This window comes from Embiotoca jacksoni, unplaced genomic scaffold (genome assembly GCF_022577435.1).
Source record: "Embiotoca jacksoni isolate LCO1_2020_lvr unplaced genomic scaffold, fEmbJac1.0.p SCAF_3, whole genome shotgun sequence".
Classification (NCBI taxonomy): domain Eukaryota; kingdom Metazoa; phylum Chordata; class Actinopteri; family Embiotocidae; genus Embiotoca; species Embiotoca jacksoni.
The window spans coordinates 13,718,732-13,736,890 of NW_027185381.1; the positions used below are offsets into that span (position 1 = coordinate 13,718,732).

General features: G+C 40.3%; 2 protein-coding genes across 2 annotated transcripts; both read left to right on the forward strand.

Annotated features, from left to right (window-relative positions):
* The first annotated feature begins 1,219 nt into the window (after positions 1-1,219).
* On the forward strand, positions 1,220-12,944 carry usp3 (ubiquitin specific peptidase 3). The gene is made up of 15 exons (XM_069162797.1): positions 1,220-1,639; positions 1,976-2,036; positions 2,754-2,891; positions 3,239-3,322; positions 3,581-3,662; positions 3,982-4,061; positions 4,864-4,977; positions 5,291-5,404; positions 5,596-5,745; positions 6,184-6,290; positions 7,003-7,083; positions 7,197-7,315; positions 7,437-7,550; positions 9,212-9,279; positions 9,970-12,944. Exons 1-15 carry the CDS (start codon positions 1,549-1,551, stop codon positions 10,442-10,444), a joined length of 1,878 nt encoding a protein of 625 aa, XP_069018898.1. The 5' UTR covers positions 1,220-1,548; the 3' UTR covers positions 10,445-12,944.
* Positions 12,945-13,591: 647 nt separating this feature from the next.
* On the forward strand, positions 13,592-17,853 carry fbxl22 (F-box and leucine-rich repeat protein 22). Its single transcript, XM_069162865.1, has 2 exons — positions 13,592-14,012; positions 17,314-17,853. The coding sequence occupies exons 1-2, from the start codon at positions 13,675-13,677 to the stop codon at positions 17,663-17,665; spliced, it is 690 nt and encodes a 229-aa protein (XP_069018966.1). The 5' UTR covers positions 13,592-13,674; the 3' UTR covers positions 17,666-17,853.
* The last annotated feature ends 306 nt before the right edge of the window (positions 17,854-18,159 follow it).

An 18,159-nucleotide genomic window follows, 5' to 3' on the forward strand; every position in this document is an offset into this window, starting at 1 on the left:
ATGTGGATGACCCGGGTTCATATCTTTATGGAGCAGCTAAGAAGCATCTTGGGAGTACTTTCCATGTGTATAAGACACAATCTGTTGACAACGTAGAGGTGCAGTTGGACTAAATATAATCCTCCTCTTAAATGTGTTTGATCCATTATGTCATGTTTAAATAGTGTGAATCAATGTTTTAATCTTGCTCCATTCTGTGCCAACAAAATTCAAGCAGCATGTTGGTGTTTTAGCTATACCAACTGATTTGTAGATTTTTTTTTTTGTGTGTGTGCATGCCGTCTCTGTAACAGGTTTTAATCAATGTCAAACTCGGAAGCTTAAAGTGCCAGGTTAGCACCTGTTCGTGTTATCAATGTGAAGAAAATTCAATTCAATTCAATTATGGTGATCAAATGGGTTACATTGTTTTTCAAATAAGTTGCTTTCAGACTTTATCAGCATGCTCACTGCTGATTTGCATGTGCAAAATATTCAAGGAAAACATCATATTCTTTACATACTTACTTCTTAAATGTCAGCAATCTAGTATTGTTGTAATGGTAAAACCACAGATAACGTGAATCTACATACAAGCAGTAACAAATGTCTTAATATTTTGAGCAGACCTATCTACACATGTTACTAACAGGTGCAACTCAAATTGTTAACTCCTAATAATATTAGGTTAATACATGAATTATGTATTTACTGGAGAACATCATTTTGGTATAATGATGAACAGGAAATTACAAAGTATTGTGCCTAACCATCTAAACTAGTGCTGATTTCAGAGCTCAAGATACACTCATGTTAGAATAATGCAGATTAAAACTTAATTAAAAGTATTAACTTTTTTTTCTTTTTAACACGTAGGCCTATGTTAAAGTCACATTGTTTACTGCCATGCTGTTTGGAGGAGACGAAAAGGAATCAACACAACTACGCATGCGTCTCGGAGCCCAACTTCCGAACAAGACCAACAATATGGCTAAATGTGGCTAAATATTGGAGCCTCCAAATGTTACTGGATTTGTTATACAATAGAAAAGGATGCTGTCTCAAATAATTAAAAAAATAAAATAAAGACAAAAGCACGTAGGGTGTCTGTACACAAGCGGCTCGGTGAATAAAAGCGAAGAAGGAAGTCGTACAATGCGACTCCCAGAAGCGTTTTCGCAGTCGCGTTGGCGCACGGCCGAGCCGGCAGACAATACGTCACTTCCTCAAGTTATTTCCATTTGTTTGTGGCAAGAGCCAGCAGTTATTTGGGACCTTACACACCAAAACGATAACGTTACTATTTAATCCAGCAGCATGTCCGGGGTGGCACGGCAGTCCTTTTTCGTTCCTGTGAACTGTTTCGCCCCCGAAATGTTCCTCGCCGTGTTGTGAGCGACCAAACGCGCAGGCGTTATCAAAGACGGGACAAAACGTGCGCTCGCAATCAGAAGTAGTTGGCAAGCTAACGTTAGCTCGCTGGTTTGAGGTTAATTGGCTGACTATTGTTAGCTGCCCGGGACCTTTCACCATCCGTGCGTCGGCTGACTTGGTGACCACCGTGAGCTGATGGAGTGCCCTCATCTGAACTCAAACGCGACCTGTGCCATCGACTCCTCCAGGTTCCCGAACGGCACTCCGTCCTCCTGGTGCTGCAACGGTAAGAGACGCGCTGCTCTTCTCGTCTTTCAGCGTTACTCGGTGTCATAGATTAACAGCTGTATGTGACATATTATTATTTATTTTGTGTGTGTGTGTGTGTGTGTGTGTGTGTGTGGATCCCAGCCTCTGTTCAGGCTAACCGAAGTTGCCATATTTGTCTCAGCTTGATAGATACTAATAGCTGCAAGTCAACGCAGGAGCTACCACAAGGGCAAATCACAATTCACGAGGTTTTGCAGTTTGTCTGTGACACGTGAAAGATGAGATTGGCCCATTCAGAAGTAAATCACAGCACTACACTGCGTCACTAATCAGTCTCGTCTTTTATGTTCAGTTTGCAGGTCTAATAAAAGTCCATGGATTTGCCTTACCTGTCTGGTGGTCCACTGTGGACGGTAAGTCGGTGTAATAAAAGCCATCAGTTTGCACCAGTTTCCATTTCCTCTCCACTGTGATTTTTATGCTTTATTACCAAACTTTGGAAAACGTAAAAAGGTCATTCAACAACGCACTGTTTTTGGATCTATTTTAAGAATGTGTTTCCCAAATTGGAACATGAGAGGAAGAATTCCACTTTTTCCTGGCGTCTTTGTTGTACACCACTCAAAAAACAAAAACATGTTATTGTGTGTATTGTATTTAAACCATGTGAAATAACATTAACATAGACAAATAAAAATGTAACTGATGAGAACACTTTATTGGTTATATCGACAAATAGAACAAGGTTTGGAAACCAATCCTGGTCCAATAGTTTGCTGACAAAAGTGTGATGTGGAAACTTGAGGCCTGCATTGCACACGTCTTTAAAGAGACATATTGTCTCAAGTAATTCAACTTCTGAAATACAAAATAGTTGCATGTTCATAAATTCTGAATATTTTAGTAACGGAAAAAGGGTAGTGGTTTAAAATTTTCGAATCGGTTACTTTTTAATTTCCTTCTAGTAAAAACACATCCCAAAAAGAGTATTTGTATACATCTTTTGACATACCTGGATCTAAACTTTTGATAACATTTGTGAGCTAAAGCTAATACTTTTTACAGATTATATTGGATTATCTTCAGGTAATTCCAGACATTGTGTCTAATAAAGTGCTCTTTTTGTATAGATATGTCAACGGACATGCAAAGAAACACTTTGAGGACAGCCAAGTCCTTGGCATTAGTCAAAGGAAGGGTGAGAAACAGGAGAAAGAAAAAACGCATCATTCTGTCTGTATGGACTGCAGCAACTACAGCGTATTTTGGTGAGTGTCCTTCATGACCAGTTTCTCTACAGTACGGTCTACAATCTGTCAGAGTCAAACTTTTAACAGCCAGAGGAGTGTGCTGTAGTAATAGAAACAAAATGTTTTTAATCGAGCTTTGTCACCAGAATACTGTTCGATTTCTTCCAAACGTGTTTTAATTATTTGATGAAAATCACTCCTGCCACGTTCTCACTTGTGGTTTAATGCTGAACGCTACCACAGTCAAACGTGGCAGAATATTTATATGGTTATGTGTTTCTTGCAAAGCTTTAATGGGAATAAGTGTTAATACAGTTTTTCTTTCTCTTAATATGTGCATGTTTTGACTGATTTGGATTTTACAGTTACAGATGTGATGACTTTGCTGTCAATGATACCAAACTCGGGCAGGTGCAGAAGGTGAGGGAACATCTTCAGAGTTTCGAAAAGTAAGTATTTCAAGAGTGGCGTCTTTGTACATGTTTTTTTTTTGGTCTCATTTTTTACAATATCATCACGATATTTGCAAAAGTAAATGACAATTATTAAAATGGAGACTTCATTTAGATAGTTTGACATATAAACTCAATTTAAGAAACATTTGCTCAAAAAAGTCCTGCGTAATCAGGACGATGCATGTAAACGATGTATCACAGCATGCTCAGTAAAAGATAAGAATCCAAATAAAACAATTCCTCCTCTTACAGTTCAGCACTAATGGGTGACCGACAAAGGAAAAGAAAACTTCAGGAAAGCCCGGTTCCAGACAGCAAGTTGTTAAAAGACAATGTAAGTAATGCTTGAAAAGTAACATTGTTATTCTTTTGTGAGAAGAAGCAAAGTTACAGCTACTCCACAACCCCAGCCCACCCCAGCACTAAAGACTATACTGCTCCTTAAAACTTGCTCAGATATTTCTTTTTACAGGTCACACTGTGGCACAGGTCTGCAATTAAATGAGTCACAGCGAGCCTTTACAGAGCTCACACTAAGTGACTAACTGTCACGATAACGTTAAATGTTTGTTTAAAATGTACTGCTTTTTCACTCTTTTCCCACAAGAGGTTAAAATAATACAGATCTTTATGCAATCACTTGTCTCTGTAAGGATGGGGCGGCTTTAGGTGCTACAGGACTGCGAAACTTGGGGAACACGTGCTTCATGAATGCCATTCTGCAGTCCCTCAGGTAAGGCTCTGCACTGAGGAGGAAGTAGGTGTGTGATAAACTGGGTATGCGCCACGATTCAGTAGCTCTGCCCCTGTAGACCGAGGGCCCCACGACCAGTCATCCTTTATTAATATAGTCTGGGGCACAGTCAGGGGGATTACAGAGGCTGCTTGGAAACAAGACAGCCAAAAGCCAGGTTTCCTAACTAACACACTATTATAACACACTACAGCTATTATTCATCATTTCTAAAGGGTTCAACTGCTGTGATATCACATTTACATTCTATTTTGCTGCTGACCAATTGCTGAAGCATACTATAGTATTTTTTAAACCGTTTTTTTCTACTTTCCAGACACCCATTGGTTTCAGTACATTTCTGTATGTAAAATAAAATATACTACTAATTTATTGTTGCGACTTGTTGTCTTAGTTGCACTGTATTGTCTTTATATGGCAACCTCAGAGGCCCCCTTTAAAGTTTTTCATCAATAATTTTCAATTCAAGTGAGAATATTTAACATGGAAAAACAGTTTCTGCTGCACTACCAAACTTACTGGCAAGTGAACAATACCTAACCCTTTGTCTGCGATGTATCTAGAAACCATAAAACGTATGTGATATTGAAGAGTGATAAAGACTTAATTTATATGTATATAAATATAAATAATTCTACAGTATGTGACGATTTAAAGAGAATTAAAGCAGGTGTATAGTTCTAACTTGTGGATTATGGGCATTCCTCTTGTTTAAAGAGTTTGTGAGTTTTGCAAATACTGGGTGTAAAACATGTAATCACAAAACGTGTTTCTTTGACAGCAACATCAAGCAGTTCAGCTGTTATTTCAAGGAGTTGCCTGCAGTGGCTCTGCGCAGTGGTAAGACGGCAGGAAGAAGGATGTACCACACCCGCAGCCAAGGGGACAACAGTGTGTAAGGTCCTCTTCTGGAGGAGGGAGGATTCATGGGCATTAATCTGGCATTCATTTCAGCAAGTATTAAATTGAAAAATGATTTCTCAGTAATCGCAAAGGAAAACCTTCTCAGACTTCTGCATTTAAGAGCTGAAACTATCTTAATTTTGCTGCAGAAGAATACAAAAACACTATTGCAGTCCAACACAAGTAATAGAGGCTTATGTAAACTCTTTTTTTTTTTTCTTAACCCAGAAGAGTATTATGCATGCTTAGATGTTGTATGTGCTAGACAATGCAGCAGGGTAACTGGGTTACTTTATGTTGAATAGATCTTTGGTGGAGGAGTTCAGGAAAACGCTTTGTTCCCTGTGGCAAGGGAGCCAGAGCGCCTTCAGTCCAGACTCCTTATTTTACGCCATATGGAAAATCATGCCAAGTTTCAGGTAAGCCAGCATTGCACTGAGAGTTTGCCAGAGTTACTGCTACTGCTGAGCAGTAAACACCTTCCTTACCAGTTCTGTTGTGGTGCTTAAGTGAAGCATATTGTTTGCACGATATTGTCAAAGACTGGATCAACCTATTGTGAGTCATTACAGTAATGCCATTTAAAGCTGTGTTTGTTTATACATTACAGGGGCTATCAGCAGCAGGATGCCCATGAATTCATGCGTTACCTGTTAGACCACCTCCACAGGGAGCTCCAGTACAGTCGCAACGGGGCGTCCCACCCAGTTTCGCCTCAGGATGGAGTCAGACTCTCCACCACAGACGGCAAATGTTGCACGTGAGTCTTATCTAACCTTACAAAAATGTTTGTACTGTTGTTTCTGTGTGTGTTTTTGTGTTTCAACTGTTTTATACTCACAAAATAAATATTTGTGGCTTATGAAAGTGTCTTTTTTTTTAATTTTTGTTGTTCCAGTAGTGGGATTTTTACTATATGTAATATTTCCTCTTATTTTCTTGTGAAAAAAACAGTGTTGGTCTTTATTAGTTGCAATTATAACATCAATCAGTGACTAGATGCAATTTTATTTTCATAAAATGCAATTCAATCTTTTAAACTGGTTCACATGCAGAATTAAATTTTTTTTTTTTTTTTTTTTTTTTAAAACACTCTTTTGATTATTTGTGTATTTATTTAACATCAAAAGGTTTTGATATAGTGTATGCACATGAATTGATAAAAAAAAAAAACCACTTGCTTTTTGATTCTTCACAGAAATGGGACTGCCAGTGTTGTCACATCTATTTTTGGTGGTATACTTCAGAATGAAGTCAACTGCCTGATATGTGGGACGGAGTCTCGGAAGTTTGATCCATTTCTTGGTGAGACTCCAAATTTTGTGAAAGGTCCTATATCTTACCCTTTTCTGGTATTTCATTTGAAGCCGTTGTATCCATGAGAAGATATTGTTGTGGTTTTAAATCCCAAGAACCATCTCAATAAATCTACTCCCTTAAGGTCCCCTTTGGAGCTCTGCCAAGAACAGGAGTTTTGTGACTGTGTCTTGAAGGTGCTTGTATATCAGCGACCCTCTCCTCTAATTGGCTGAATTGTATCAAAGTGATGCATGCCGAGTCCAACGACGGTTTTCTTTGGTCTTGAAGCTTGCTATAAGACCACTTTCTTCTGCATACAAAGTTGGACAGCAGGTTGTACTGAGGGCGGGAAAATGATACGAGCATGAGTTTGTGATATCAGAAACTCATAAAGTCCAAACGGCACAGTTGCTGAACATGGGCTGTGTGAATTTGTGCATGGAGTGAGCGTGTTGCCCTTTTTAAAGAATAATCACATACAGCAAACTAAAGAAAATCGTAGTATTTTTTGGCCTTTTCAGTACATTTCTAAACTAGCAAAGCAATGACCATTGCAAACTTAGTCGTGGGTTTTCAGTAGCAAAAAGAAGTGAATCTTTTGATTGTTGCTCTACATCAGAAAGTGAGAATGTAAAGCCATTTAATTAGGGTTTTATATATAAAGCATGATGCAGCCTGGTGATGCTGGACATTACAGATTTAATTCTTTTCTACTCAGATCTTTCTTTGGACATTCCCAGTCAATTCAGACAAAAAAGAAGCAAGGACCAGGAGCCAGGGCCAACATGTACCTTGCGTGGTGAGTTTCCCACTGTCAGAATCCATCATTTCTTGATATTTTCTTTGCGGTTTTAGTTTCAAGTGTGTGTGATGCTGAAATTCATGCGCATTTTGTGGTTAATTTTGATATAGACTGCTTACATAGCTTCACTGACCTTGAAGAACTTGATGAAACAGAGCTGTACTATTGCCATAAGTGTAAAAAGCGACAGAAATCCACAAAGAAGTTCTGGATCCAGAAGCTGCCAAAGGTACGAGATGGAATTTCATTTTTTTTTTTTTAAATTATGATTGACTAATTTGACACTATATTCTATGAAACTACAGAATGTGTGTTTTTGGTATAAGTGGAACTTTTCTTTCCAACTTGAGGTTTTGTGTCTGCACCTAAAACGATTCCACTGGACGGCCTTTTTGAGAAACAAGGTGGATACCTACGTGGAATTTCCACTGAAAGGCCTGGACATGAGGGGTTACCTGCTTGAGGTGAGCTCCAAACTAAAGAAATGCTAAACATGGTGTTCCACCATAGAGTTTTCAAAACTGTTATATTGCAGACAAGACAAATTAGCAAATGGTATAAATCGAAAGTCGTTCACTGACTCTTACAATGATAAGGACAGGGACAACTACATTCATGGAACCTGCAGTTCAGTCAGAAAAAGTAAGTGCTTTTTAAGTTCGTCCCTCAGTGAAAATTAACTTTGTTTTTTACTTTGTGGGCTTCACAAACACTGGTTTTACCAATCGACAGCGTCAAAAATGAATAAATATCCTCTTAAAACAGATCAGAACAAAATAACTTTGCTGAAATGGTTAAAGTGGACATTTTTATTTCTATTACCCCAGTTGTAGATGAGGGAAACATCACAATACTGCACCACAAGAATAGAGTGTACTTGTGCAAAATTTAAACCTTTGTCATGAAAGGTTATTGTTTGGTAACCTTAAAAAGGAAATCATGAAAATATGTCAAGCAAAATGCAACACAACTGACTTGGGATAGCATGTGAAATATGTCGCTGTAATAACTGCACTTTAAATTGGGCACAAACACAGCAGCCGCAGACAGCCTGAAGAATAGACTTATTTAAAATAAAGCTATTATAGAAGGTCTGTTTATACTCCAAAATCACCATAACTCCTTTGCCAAACTCATGATCTTGTCAAACTGAATTTTGCATCCCGACATTCGGCTGGTGATGGATCCACACGGGCAGAAAACATGTATTTTTCTTGTTGCCAACCAGACTGATCACTGCTGTAGTCTGCCTTCCAACATTTGGAAAAAGGTGAATGCCCTAAATTGTGTGGTCTATTCCCTAATGTTTGATGATTATGAAGTAGCAAAGAAACCTGTTAAATTAATTATTAACGGTAATGGACAGGCTTGTGCTGTTGCAGTACCATCTGTAGCAAATGTATTATTCATTATTTGGATCACTGGGTGGCACCTGCATTTGTGGATTGTGTTTAGATCCCCAGCTGGTTATGTAGGAGGTCCGTACTCATCTTTGCAGGATGCAGTGACCTGCTGATGCACACCTGCGTTTTTTTGTTTTTTTCCCTGATCAGAGAGTCGCTGTTTGATGGTCAGGGCAGGAGCAGTATTGTGCTCAGCATTAACTCCTTTTGACTAGATCTTTGTGTAAAAGCCTGGAATGTAATGCATCAATATAATTCTGTTTGAAAGATAAGTTATATATTCACCAACCTCCATAATGTGTCTGAAAGCGTAGCAGCTCGAGGGGGCGCTGTTCCACAGCGAGTCCCACAACCCTGCGTATTTGTGCATTCTTAAATTTAAGGGGAGCACAAAGGAACTTTCCTGCTTCAGCAGATGAGTTTGAAAACGGTTTTCCAGTGTCAAACTGGGGACGGTCAAACATTTTAAGAGAAGTAATGACTCTCAATTTGTGTGTGTGTGAGAGTATAAAGTGAGTTCTGTAACATGTTGTCTTTTAAACCATCCAGGTATTTTCATGTTAAAGCTTTTTTTTTAAACTTTTATATGTCTGCCAGTCTGGAAGTGAGACCTCTGGCTTGTTTACACATCCAGATGGGAGGCAGTAAATCTTGGGGCATGATGGTGTGATGTGGGCAGAATTGAAAGGTCAGCTTCTCCTCTTGTACTTTTATATTTGCAGCCAGAGAACTCATTACAGGGGAGTTGCCTGTATGACCTTGTTGCTGTCGTGGTGCATCATGGATCTGGGTGAGTTGGTGTTTTGCATCTTTCGGGCTTCATATCAGGCTTCATTTAAGTCCTTACACAGTTGTAAGAAATGCTTGAAGCTGTGGTCATTTGAAATGAAATCAAAGAAGCGTCGTCCCAGTTTAAGGATACAGATGGAAAAGATATAATTGATATTTAGTATGTTTGGGTTTTAGTTTAATCTCTAGTTACAACTTGGCTGATTTAACAAGCACTTGGAGCAGCTTCATGCTGCGGCAGCTTGATTTGTCACACTTGTTTGAGGTCAGGTGTTTTTTTTAATTTCCTTCCTGTGTTTGTTTTACTGTAGGAGAAAAACTAAGAGCCGAGTCCCTACTTTAATGCATGACTAAATAGTATATGTATACATGATCATCTGCCAGCCAGCCCTGCCTATGATAGCCTGTCAGTCACCCGGTCAGTGTATAAACAATGCAAATCCCATTTTGTCCCAAAAACCTTGTGGACAGCTGCAGTTTAAAAAATTAATGTAGACCCTAAATGCTGTAAGTGCGTTTCGGTGTGCCATTAATGAAAGTGCTGCTGTATTACCATTGGCCTCGAAGTGGCAATGTTGCCCCGCTGCTGTGTTGCCAAGCTGACTGTGTGTGCCTCTTGTTTCAGCAACTATAAATGAAGTCTCGTAAGAAGCCAGGCGGCAGAATGTGATATACGTGTCTGTGTTCACAGAGTCGGATCGGGGCATTACACGGCATATGGCAGCCATGAGGGCTGCTGGTACCACTTTAACGACAGCACAGTGACTCTGACCAATGAGGACACGGTGAGGAAAGCCAAGGCCTACATCCTCTTCTACGTGGAGAGGACTGGTCAGGTGGCCTCAGACAAGCTTGCCACAAACAGCACAGCCACAAATGTGCCTGCTGTGGACACGGCAGCCATGGACAGTGTGTCTTCAGAAAGAGTTTCTCAGGACAGGCTTGCTGCAGACACAGCAGCCACAGACATGGATGTGGCGGCGTCACGCATGAATATCCTTGCTGAGAAAGCCCGTGATAATGCTACCCTGAAAGATGTGAGCAAAGACACGGCTGCACTGGATGAGACTGACACGGCATCAGTGGAGGCTGCAACAGAAAAGGATACCTCAGACAAGGCTGCAACAGAGGAAGCTCGCCAAGCTGTACAAACTGTTGCACAATGAATCTGTCAGATTTCACTGCGTCAGTCCAGCTCTGGCTTCACCTCAATCACACTTGTCACAGTGCTTGATTATTATAGTTAATTTTCACGTTTAATGTATCTGCATCTCTTGTTTTTATGACTTGCCTGACAGCACCGTGTATAATTTGGCTTTTCCTTTCTTTCTTTTTTTATTAGTGTGACTTTGCATTTATTTTCTTGATCATGTATTCCTCAGTTGAGGTAGACTTCTCTGTACGTAATAGATTCCAAAGGTGATCGTTTAAAGTCAAGCTTTAGCCTTGGAAAACCTCAGTTGGTCCAATGTTTAGCCTAGATGGATGAGATTCACTGTGTCAAGACACTGTGTCATTGTAAAAAAATATTTGGCATTTCTGTTGTTTTTAAAGTTTCTAATTTTATATGTTCCACCTCTTAAGAACCTTGTAGGTCTGTTTTCCAGGTATTAGAGGAGATCTTAGGATTTAGAATGCAATGCATTTGACTGACAAGCGCTCATTAGAGCTTTAGAAAGTTGTTTTAACCTCTTGACCAGAACCAGTGGTAAAGAAAAATGTATCATTCTCAAATTGTTTTGTCTGTATTAGTGCTGGAATAACATGTAACATATTATGTTAATTTTAAAATGGGCTGACGCGGGACCTAATCAAAATCTCTTTTAAAGTGTGTATCGGGCAATGTGAACACGACAGAATACAGTGGAGAATATTTCATTCAAATATGTGTGGTTTTGTTTTTACATCAGTTTTGAACCCCTTTCCAGCCAGACAACATGTAACAGTCTAAACTATACAGGACGATAAAGTTGTTTATATAACTACCATTAGCTGAAATCTTTTTATCCACTGGATGCTTAGATCTTGTTTTAGTAATCTTTTAAATGGCAGACGCTCCCATTTAATTACTAGTCAGAATAACAAATTTCCTAGAACCATGTTGCTATACTGTCTCACAAGGACAGATGGTTGGTAAGACAAAAAAACCAACAACAAAAAACAGTTTGAAGACTTGATCCTTTGTGTGCATTTTTCACAATTTGTTTCATGTATATAAATAACAATTTATTGAGTAGGGTATTAGTAGATTATGAGTTGCAGCTCTAAATTGAAAACAAACAACTTGATCAAAAATATCTTGGATGCTGGGAACTGTTCTTTCATGTTATTTTATATTTGTAAGGTGGAACACACCCAACAGCCTTATTATGGTAAAAGAAAAATATGGTTTGATACGTCCAAGTACGACTTCAGCAAGCCCTAACCCCTCCCTCCCTTTAGCGTAGATCTCCACCCACCACCAAACACACGGACACACACAAAGAGCTCCCCTCGGGACACGTGCCAGACACTAAGCCTTCTCTCTGTGGCAGGAACAAGCACTCCTGTATGCGGAGGAACAGCTGCTCTTTATTGCCTGCTCACAGGTGGCTGTGAGCTCGCTACTCTGTCCCCATTAATGACACAAGTGCCCCACTACACACACACACACACACACACACTCCCACCCCCCTCCTTGTTTTCGCTTGGAGACTGGAGCTACAGCTGCTAATAATAAGGTCACATTGCATTGTGCTTGTTGGATCAGCAGGCTGGTTAAGGACGTCATGACACAGTGAGTCACAGTACAGAATGTGATCAGACTCTCAACGGTGGCATTTCCCAATGTCCTGCATTGTTTTTGCAATTTGTGATAACAAGTGGAACAGGACATAACTGGCAAGGTAGCATGTGGTGCTGACATACTGTACAAATCATGGTATTTTGCCTTTCGCTGTCTCAGTACGTCCTCTACCCTCCCGTTGAGCAAATGAGTCATAGTTTACTCTGTGCTCCTTTAGGCAAAGTCCTACGAGACACTGATTGTGCTCGTGACTTTCAGTCACATGGAGGCCACATTAGGGTGATGAGTATATTATGTATTTATCTTACATTTTATATAGGGAAGTTCTATGGTTCTAAAAGTAGGTCATTAAAGGTACTACCCGAAATAAATTCAGATTTATTTCCTTGTCTTTTTTGATTAGAAAGCAGGTCTGTGTTGTATAAACCCTGTGAACAAGTCAAATCGCAGAAATGCACACAGCCTGTATTCAACAGAGTGAGTGAGTGTGAGTTTGTGATGTCATAAACTCAGCCAACAGTCCAACCCTTTGTGTCGAAGAAAATGATGGACAGTCATGACACAAGTTATTAGACTTAAGAAAACCCGTGGTTGGCCCTGCTCAAGTAGAAAAGAGTCAGCCAATCAGAAGAGAGGATCATTGATATCAAAGCACTTTAAAGACACAGACACAAAACAGCCTGTTCTCGATAGAGGTCCAGAGATAAGCTTTGTGGAGATGTAAAACTGTCTTGAGATGGTTTGTGTTGATTTAAACTGCAAAAAATATTGGAAAGTGGAAAATTTGTGCCACCATTTTGTATTTTGATCATTGGTACCTGTCATTGTTAGTAATTCCTTTCAGTAACAGGTTTTGAATGATAAAGTTCTTATTTATGTCATATCTGTCCTGTGCAATTTTTGTTTACAAATCCTAAAGAATTTTACTTATATTTCAATGTTCAATGCCAATAAATGGCTCTTTTTCTCCACAATTCAACAATTCCCTCTAGACATGTCTAAAGACATTTTAAAAGTTCACTTCTTCAAATGATAATTTGTTTCTAGTTTTTGATTAAAAAAAAAAAAAGTTCAGTTAAAATCACATCTCCCTCACTGAAAAATAATGAATATGAAAACAGGCTCCTAGTGTCAAACTGCACATACATTATTCTGCACAGTAAAGGTCAAACTCCAACAATAATACAAAACACATTTTTGATTGGATGGAGGCTTTAAGTCAGAGCAACAACTGAACATTTTATGTAGGGATGTGTTTATTGCAGAGCTGTTTTTTCAATACATGGTGGAGGTGTTTCTCTTTTTTGTCTCTGTATCTGAGAAGTAGGCCAGGACAGTGTAAACATCTGGCCCAGTGCTTGCTGCCTGTTGAGAGCCATGACAGATGGAAAGGGAGCGTATGGCTCAAACACTTCCATCTTTGACCGTGCTGCAGTTGTCTTCCCAAAATAGCCTGCACTCCACGGCCTTATATGTGCAGGCCTTCAGCGTGTGCCTGAGGGGGCATCATGTATCTAGGCCACACAATACAGGCTGCGGGGCTCATTGTCGCTGCCTACCAGCAGGCCTATCACTGCCCCAGGGACGAGGCCTGTCTTGCGACAGCTAACCATGCATCTCACTCAGCTCAACCGAGAGTGTCTCCTACACCTTTTCTCCTTCCTGGACAAGGACAGCCGGAGGAGTTTTTCCCTTACCTGTCAACAGCTGCGTGAGGTTTTCCTAGACCCGGGCCTCTGGAATCTACTCCACTTCAGCTCCCCTTGTCAGCTCAGGAGGGACAACTTTGTGCTGGGACCCTTACTGCGTTACTTGACTATTTGTTGGTACTCCAGTAGGGTCCTTCAAGTGTGCAACATCGAGGACTGGTTGAAGAGCTCGTTTCAGAAGGACATCTGCAATAAACACGAAAGCCTGGTCAGCACTTTCCTGGCCCATGTGTGCCACATGTGAGTGTTTCAGTGTGTCTCTCCCTGCTTTGAAGTGTGTTTTGGACTGACAACTGACAAAAGACATTTTTAATGGTCAGGTATGAGACAGACCAACAGAGGGTGGACAAAATAGCAGTTTATAATATAATGCACTATCCCCTAAAGCAGTGGCTTTTTGGCTTGGGATACCTTAAACAAAAGAGGAATTAACACCACTGGCACCAACTGTGGAGTTTGTGTTTATGCTCACATGCCAATATGAACATTTAAAATCTTGTATTAAAAGATTAACCTATGGTCAGATGTGCCTTGACGATGAACACATCATTTTGGGGATGTTTCAGGGTTATTCACACTCACAACAGGAAACAAAATGGTTTTCATTCAGAGGCACATGGCATAGTCAAACTGCAAAATCATTAGAAACAGATGGTGTTATCAGGAGCTGGCTATAGATACAGAAAACTGACACATCTGTGGGACATGAGACTGATTCTATTAACTAACATAACTGTGGTCACATATCAAATTATATTTATTAAATGATGTGACAGTTGGATTTGATAGGTCACTGAAACTTAGCTCTTTTGGCTTTTGGCCTTGTGTGCGTGGCTGGCTGAATGCAGGAGTCAGTGTGGAGAGGCGTAATGAGGTCTCTGGATAATTTCTTCAAGGCAGACAGTAATCAGCATTGATGTGAGGGAGCCTGTCCACTGGCCGGGACAAGAGGAGGGAAAGGGGGGGGGCCTTGGTCGCTGGCGCTGTGTATGACCCTGTGAGGATTTCCTGTATTGTGAAATTTGAGATGGTCGACACGAGAGCTGCGAGATGAGTCAAAACTAGAACCGCCTACTTTGTCCGGGGCTTGTATCTCAATGCCCTTAAGGCGCACTCCTTGCATACTGATAAACCCTCCCAAACTGTCTAAGGGAGAAGAAAGCCAGTGCACGTGACAAAGTGGGAGGGCACAGAGGAGCTGTGGGAGTGATAAAGAATGATTTGGCCACAGACCCTCCCAGTCAGCTGCATACTGCAGATTTATGCAGCCAGGTGGAGCCTACAATTGGCTCTTTGTTGCTGTCAGTGGAATGAACATGTGCGTCTGTCTCTGCCTGCCTCTTCCTGGATAAGACTCCACGCAAGCTCTGACGCCAAGCTCATGTCTATCTTTTTTTTTTTCTTTTTTTTTGTCTTCACGGACGGTCAAACATAGCATGTATTTTAGTCCTTTTATAAAGCAGTTTGTAATGTACTGCTCCTCTAAAGCCAGATGACTACATTAAATCAGTTACAAACAACTTAGTTCTGATTATCCTGAGGTCACAGTATTAGAATTATACAACATGATAATGTTGTATAATTATTCCACATGCCATGTAGTGTGGGCTGCACAGTGGGTGGCACAAAAAGCTTTGGCATGAGACTTTAATGGTTAAACATTTCCGAGTAGTTTCGTTCCAAACTTTGATCTGCACCATTTGGCTAAATTGATGCTTTCTCTTATAAAACGAGAACAAGCACATTTTAGGTTAATATTTACATTATGAATTCTGCTTACAAAAGTACACAGAGTTTAAGCTGACAGCTGCTTTTGAAAAATATTCACCACTGAATCTAGAAAGCAGACGAATCCCCAAAATCTTTTTTAGGCTGCTTTTTTTTTTTTTTTAAACTTCCACTCAAGAGCACAGAGGAGAAGGACAGTAAATGTTCGTCTCGGCTCCTTGTAGAGTTCAACTGGAAAATTTAACCAGATAAAATAACCGTTAGGAAACCAAACGGGTCATTAGAGAGATGATTACAGGTTAGTGGTGTGGTGTCCTGTGTGTGCTAAGCATAGACCAGACTGCCCTCTAAGCTGTTTTTCTTAATGTGGACTGCATAATGTCTCAAACATTAATGGCAGAAAGAAAAGGCTACAAACAATGTTGAGGCACAGTTACACATAGTTAGATTGATGCGTTGTGTTCTCTGGTCACTTAACATTGATCAAAATCTCATTTTAAAAAGATTTTGCCCTTTTATTTTCAAATCGGCAGGTGCATTGCTGCAGTTAGTGAAAGTCAGGACATGTTAATGTTAATGGCTGATGAATAATTGTCCACAGAAGCCATGAAAAGAGAAGGAAATCCACCAAAAGAGATGCTATAAGGTGGTTCTGCTTAAAATTAAATAAATCTGTTTTGCAAGAGAAATATTTGAAGAGTACAAATGGTATGTAGATATAGAAACGAGGCACAAAATAATCTTCACCAAGTAAAGGGAAGTGCCATGAGAGGGTGGATTATGTAAAAGGTTCATTTTGTTTCCTGCTTCACCTCTATTCACTTGACTGTGTGCTGTAGCTTCTCTGCTGAAACACATGAAGTCATTAGAGAGCAAATGAGTCTCTAAGTGGCACTGCCTCTTGTCAGTACACCACTCCCCCTCTGCTTTATTTTTGTTAATGTCAATACTGTGCAATCACATTACCCTGATAAAGCCCCACATCGAGCACATGCAGCAGTGCAACAGGGCACATGAGATGGCTGCATGTTCAGAGGTGACAGGGGCAGTGCCCTCAACACTTGCAAGCAACTGGAATATGTTTGGCTCACATGTGTTAAAGTGATAAGATTATGTAAGTCTTTATGTAATCTGCATCAGGGAACATGAATGACATCCCCGATCCTTTGACATCCGAATGTCTGTCTGCCAGCTCTGTACTTCCAGCCTGCCAGTCGGCTGCGCCGCACCTCCTGATACTGCACAGAAAAAGGCAGTGAACACATGCGTTTCACAGCAACATTTGACATTAAATTTTAGAGGTTATTTCTAAAGGAAAAAAAATACAGAAACGTTGAGTTGTTGTCAGGCTATAATTCATCAAACATCCGGTAATTGTTCTGTGAAATAGCCCCATACTCTTTGTGTTCACAAAAGCTTTTTAGAGAGAGGAAACACATGCCCCAGTGGGACGGATGTAAAGAAAAGGTGGTTCGGTGTGGGTATTTAACTGCTCTGTTAATAAACAGATCATGTTGCTGCCTTTCAGTGGTGTTTACATCTCTTTCATATATTGCTCAGATCAGGCCCCCTGATCTACATGCTTCCCTCTGTTATTTGATTCTATTGGAAACCTCAACAGCATTCATCTGAAAATAAACACACACGCCAAGCAGCATTGCTTACTTAAGACTTGTTCGTGTCCAAACAGACTAATCTCTCCCTACTATTATACCCTGAGGCATGATGAGTAACAATGACACATAACAGGTCTTGTACTCCAACACCTGTGTGAAAACCTGTCACTGGTTAATGACTGCTGTCTGTACTACAGGTGTCCGAACCTGCTGTCGCTAACCCTGTCCGGCTGTGGACACGTCACTGACCAGGATGTGATCTCCGTGCTGCAGTACTGCAGGAAGCTGCGTTGCCTCTACTTGGAGAACTGCGTCCGCATCACCGACTGCAGTCTGCAGGGTGTGGTGGCTCACGGAGACAATCTGGAGGAGGTGAAGGTGGACTTCTGTAGGAACATCAGTCAGGCAGGGCTGCAGGCCTGCAAGGAAATGAGGCCGGCCATCCAGCTGAGTGCAGAGAGGAGTGCTGATATGATCCCTGACAGCAAGCCAGAACTGGAGAAGGTGCCGCTCAGGAGGACACTGCAGAAAGTCCTGCAGTTCTCCTGAGGGAAGTGCCTCACATCCACACACACAGGGACCGCAAGGAAGAGCATTTCTGTAAATTGAAATGTAAAGACTTGACTGTGATTTTTTTTTTGTTCTGATTTGTATTTGTATTTTATTGTAGTGTTTTGCACCATTTTTTTATATCCTTTTCTACAATATATAATAAATATGAGTTTTTTTTATTTCTACGAAGACACACTTGGCTGCCTTATTTAAAGTCGTATCTTCACAAGTGAACTCCTCATTAATTGTTACACTGAAATTTTACAATTGTATAGTTTGATCCTTAAAGGAACAGGTTCATATTTTAAGAAGTATAAATATTTGCTTTGTTGAAAATGCCACACATTTTTTTATGGTAAACGTGAAGATAACACTAGTAGCTAGTTAGCTTAGCTCGTCACAAAGACTGGAAACAGATAGAAACAGCAAGTAAAAACTGTAGGCATTGCACATAGTTTGGCTATATGGATACATACATTTTACCTCACTTG

Excerpts from the sequence above, each read along its gene's own strand:
- usp3 (XM_069162797.1), top strand. The coding sequence starts at position 1,549 with ATGGAGTGCCCTCATCTGAACTCAAACGCGACCTGTGCCATCGACTCC. Across the intron at positions 3,663-3,981 it reads GCAAGTTGTTAAAAGACAAT|GATGGGGCGGCTTTAGGTGC; the intron begins GTAAGTAATGCT and ends TGTCTCTGTAAG. Across the intron at positions 4,062-4,863 it reads GCCATTCTGCAGTCCCTCAG|CAACATCAAGCAGTTCAGCT; the intron begins GTAAGGCTCTGC and ends TTTCTTTGACAG.
- fbxl22 (XM_069162865.1), top strand. The coding sequence starts at position 13,675 with ATGCATCTCACTCAGCTCAACCGAGAGTGTCTCCTACACCTTTTCTCC. Across the intron at positions 14,013-17,313 it reads CTGGCCCATGTGTGCCACAT|GTGTCCGAACCTGCTGTCGC; the intron begins GTGAGTGTTTCA and ends TCTGTACTACAG.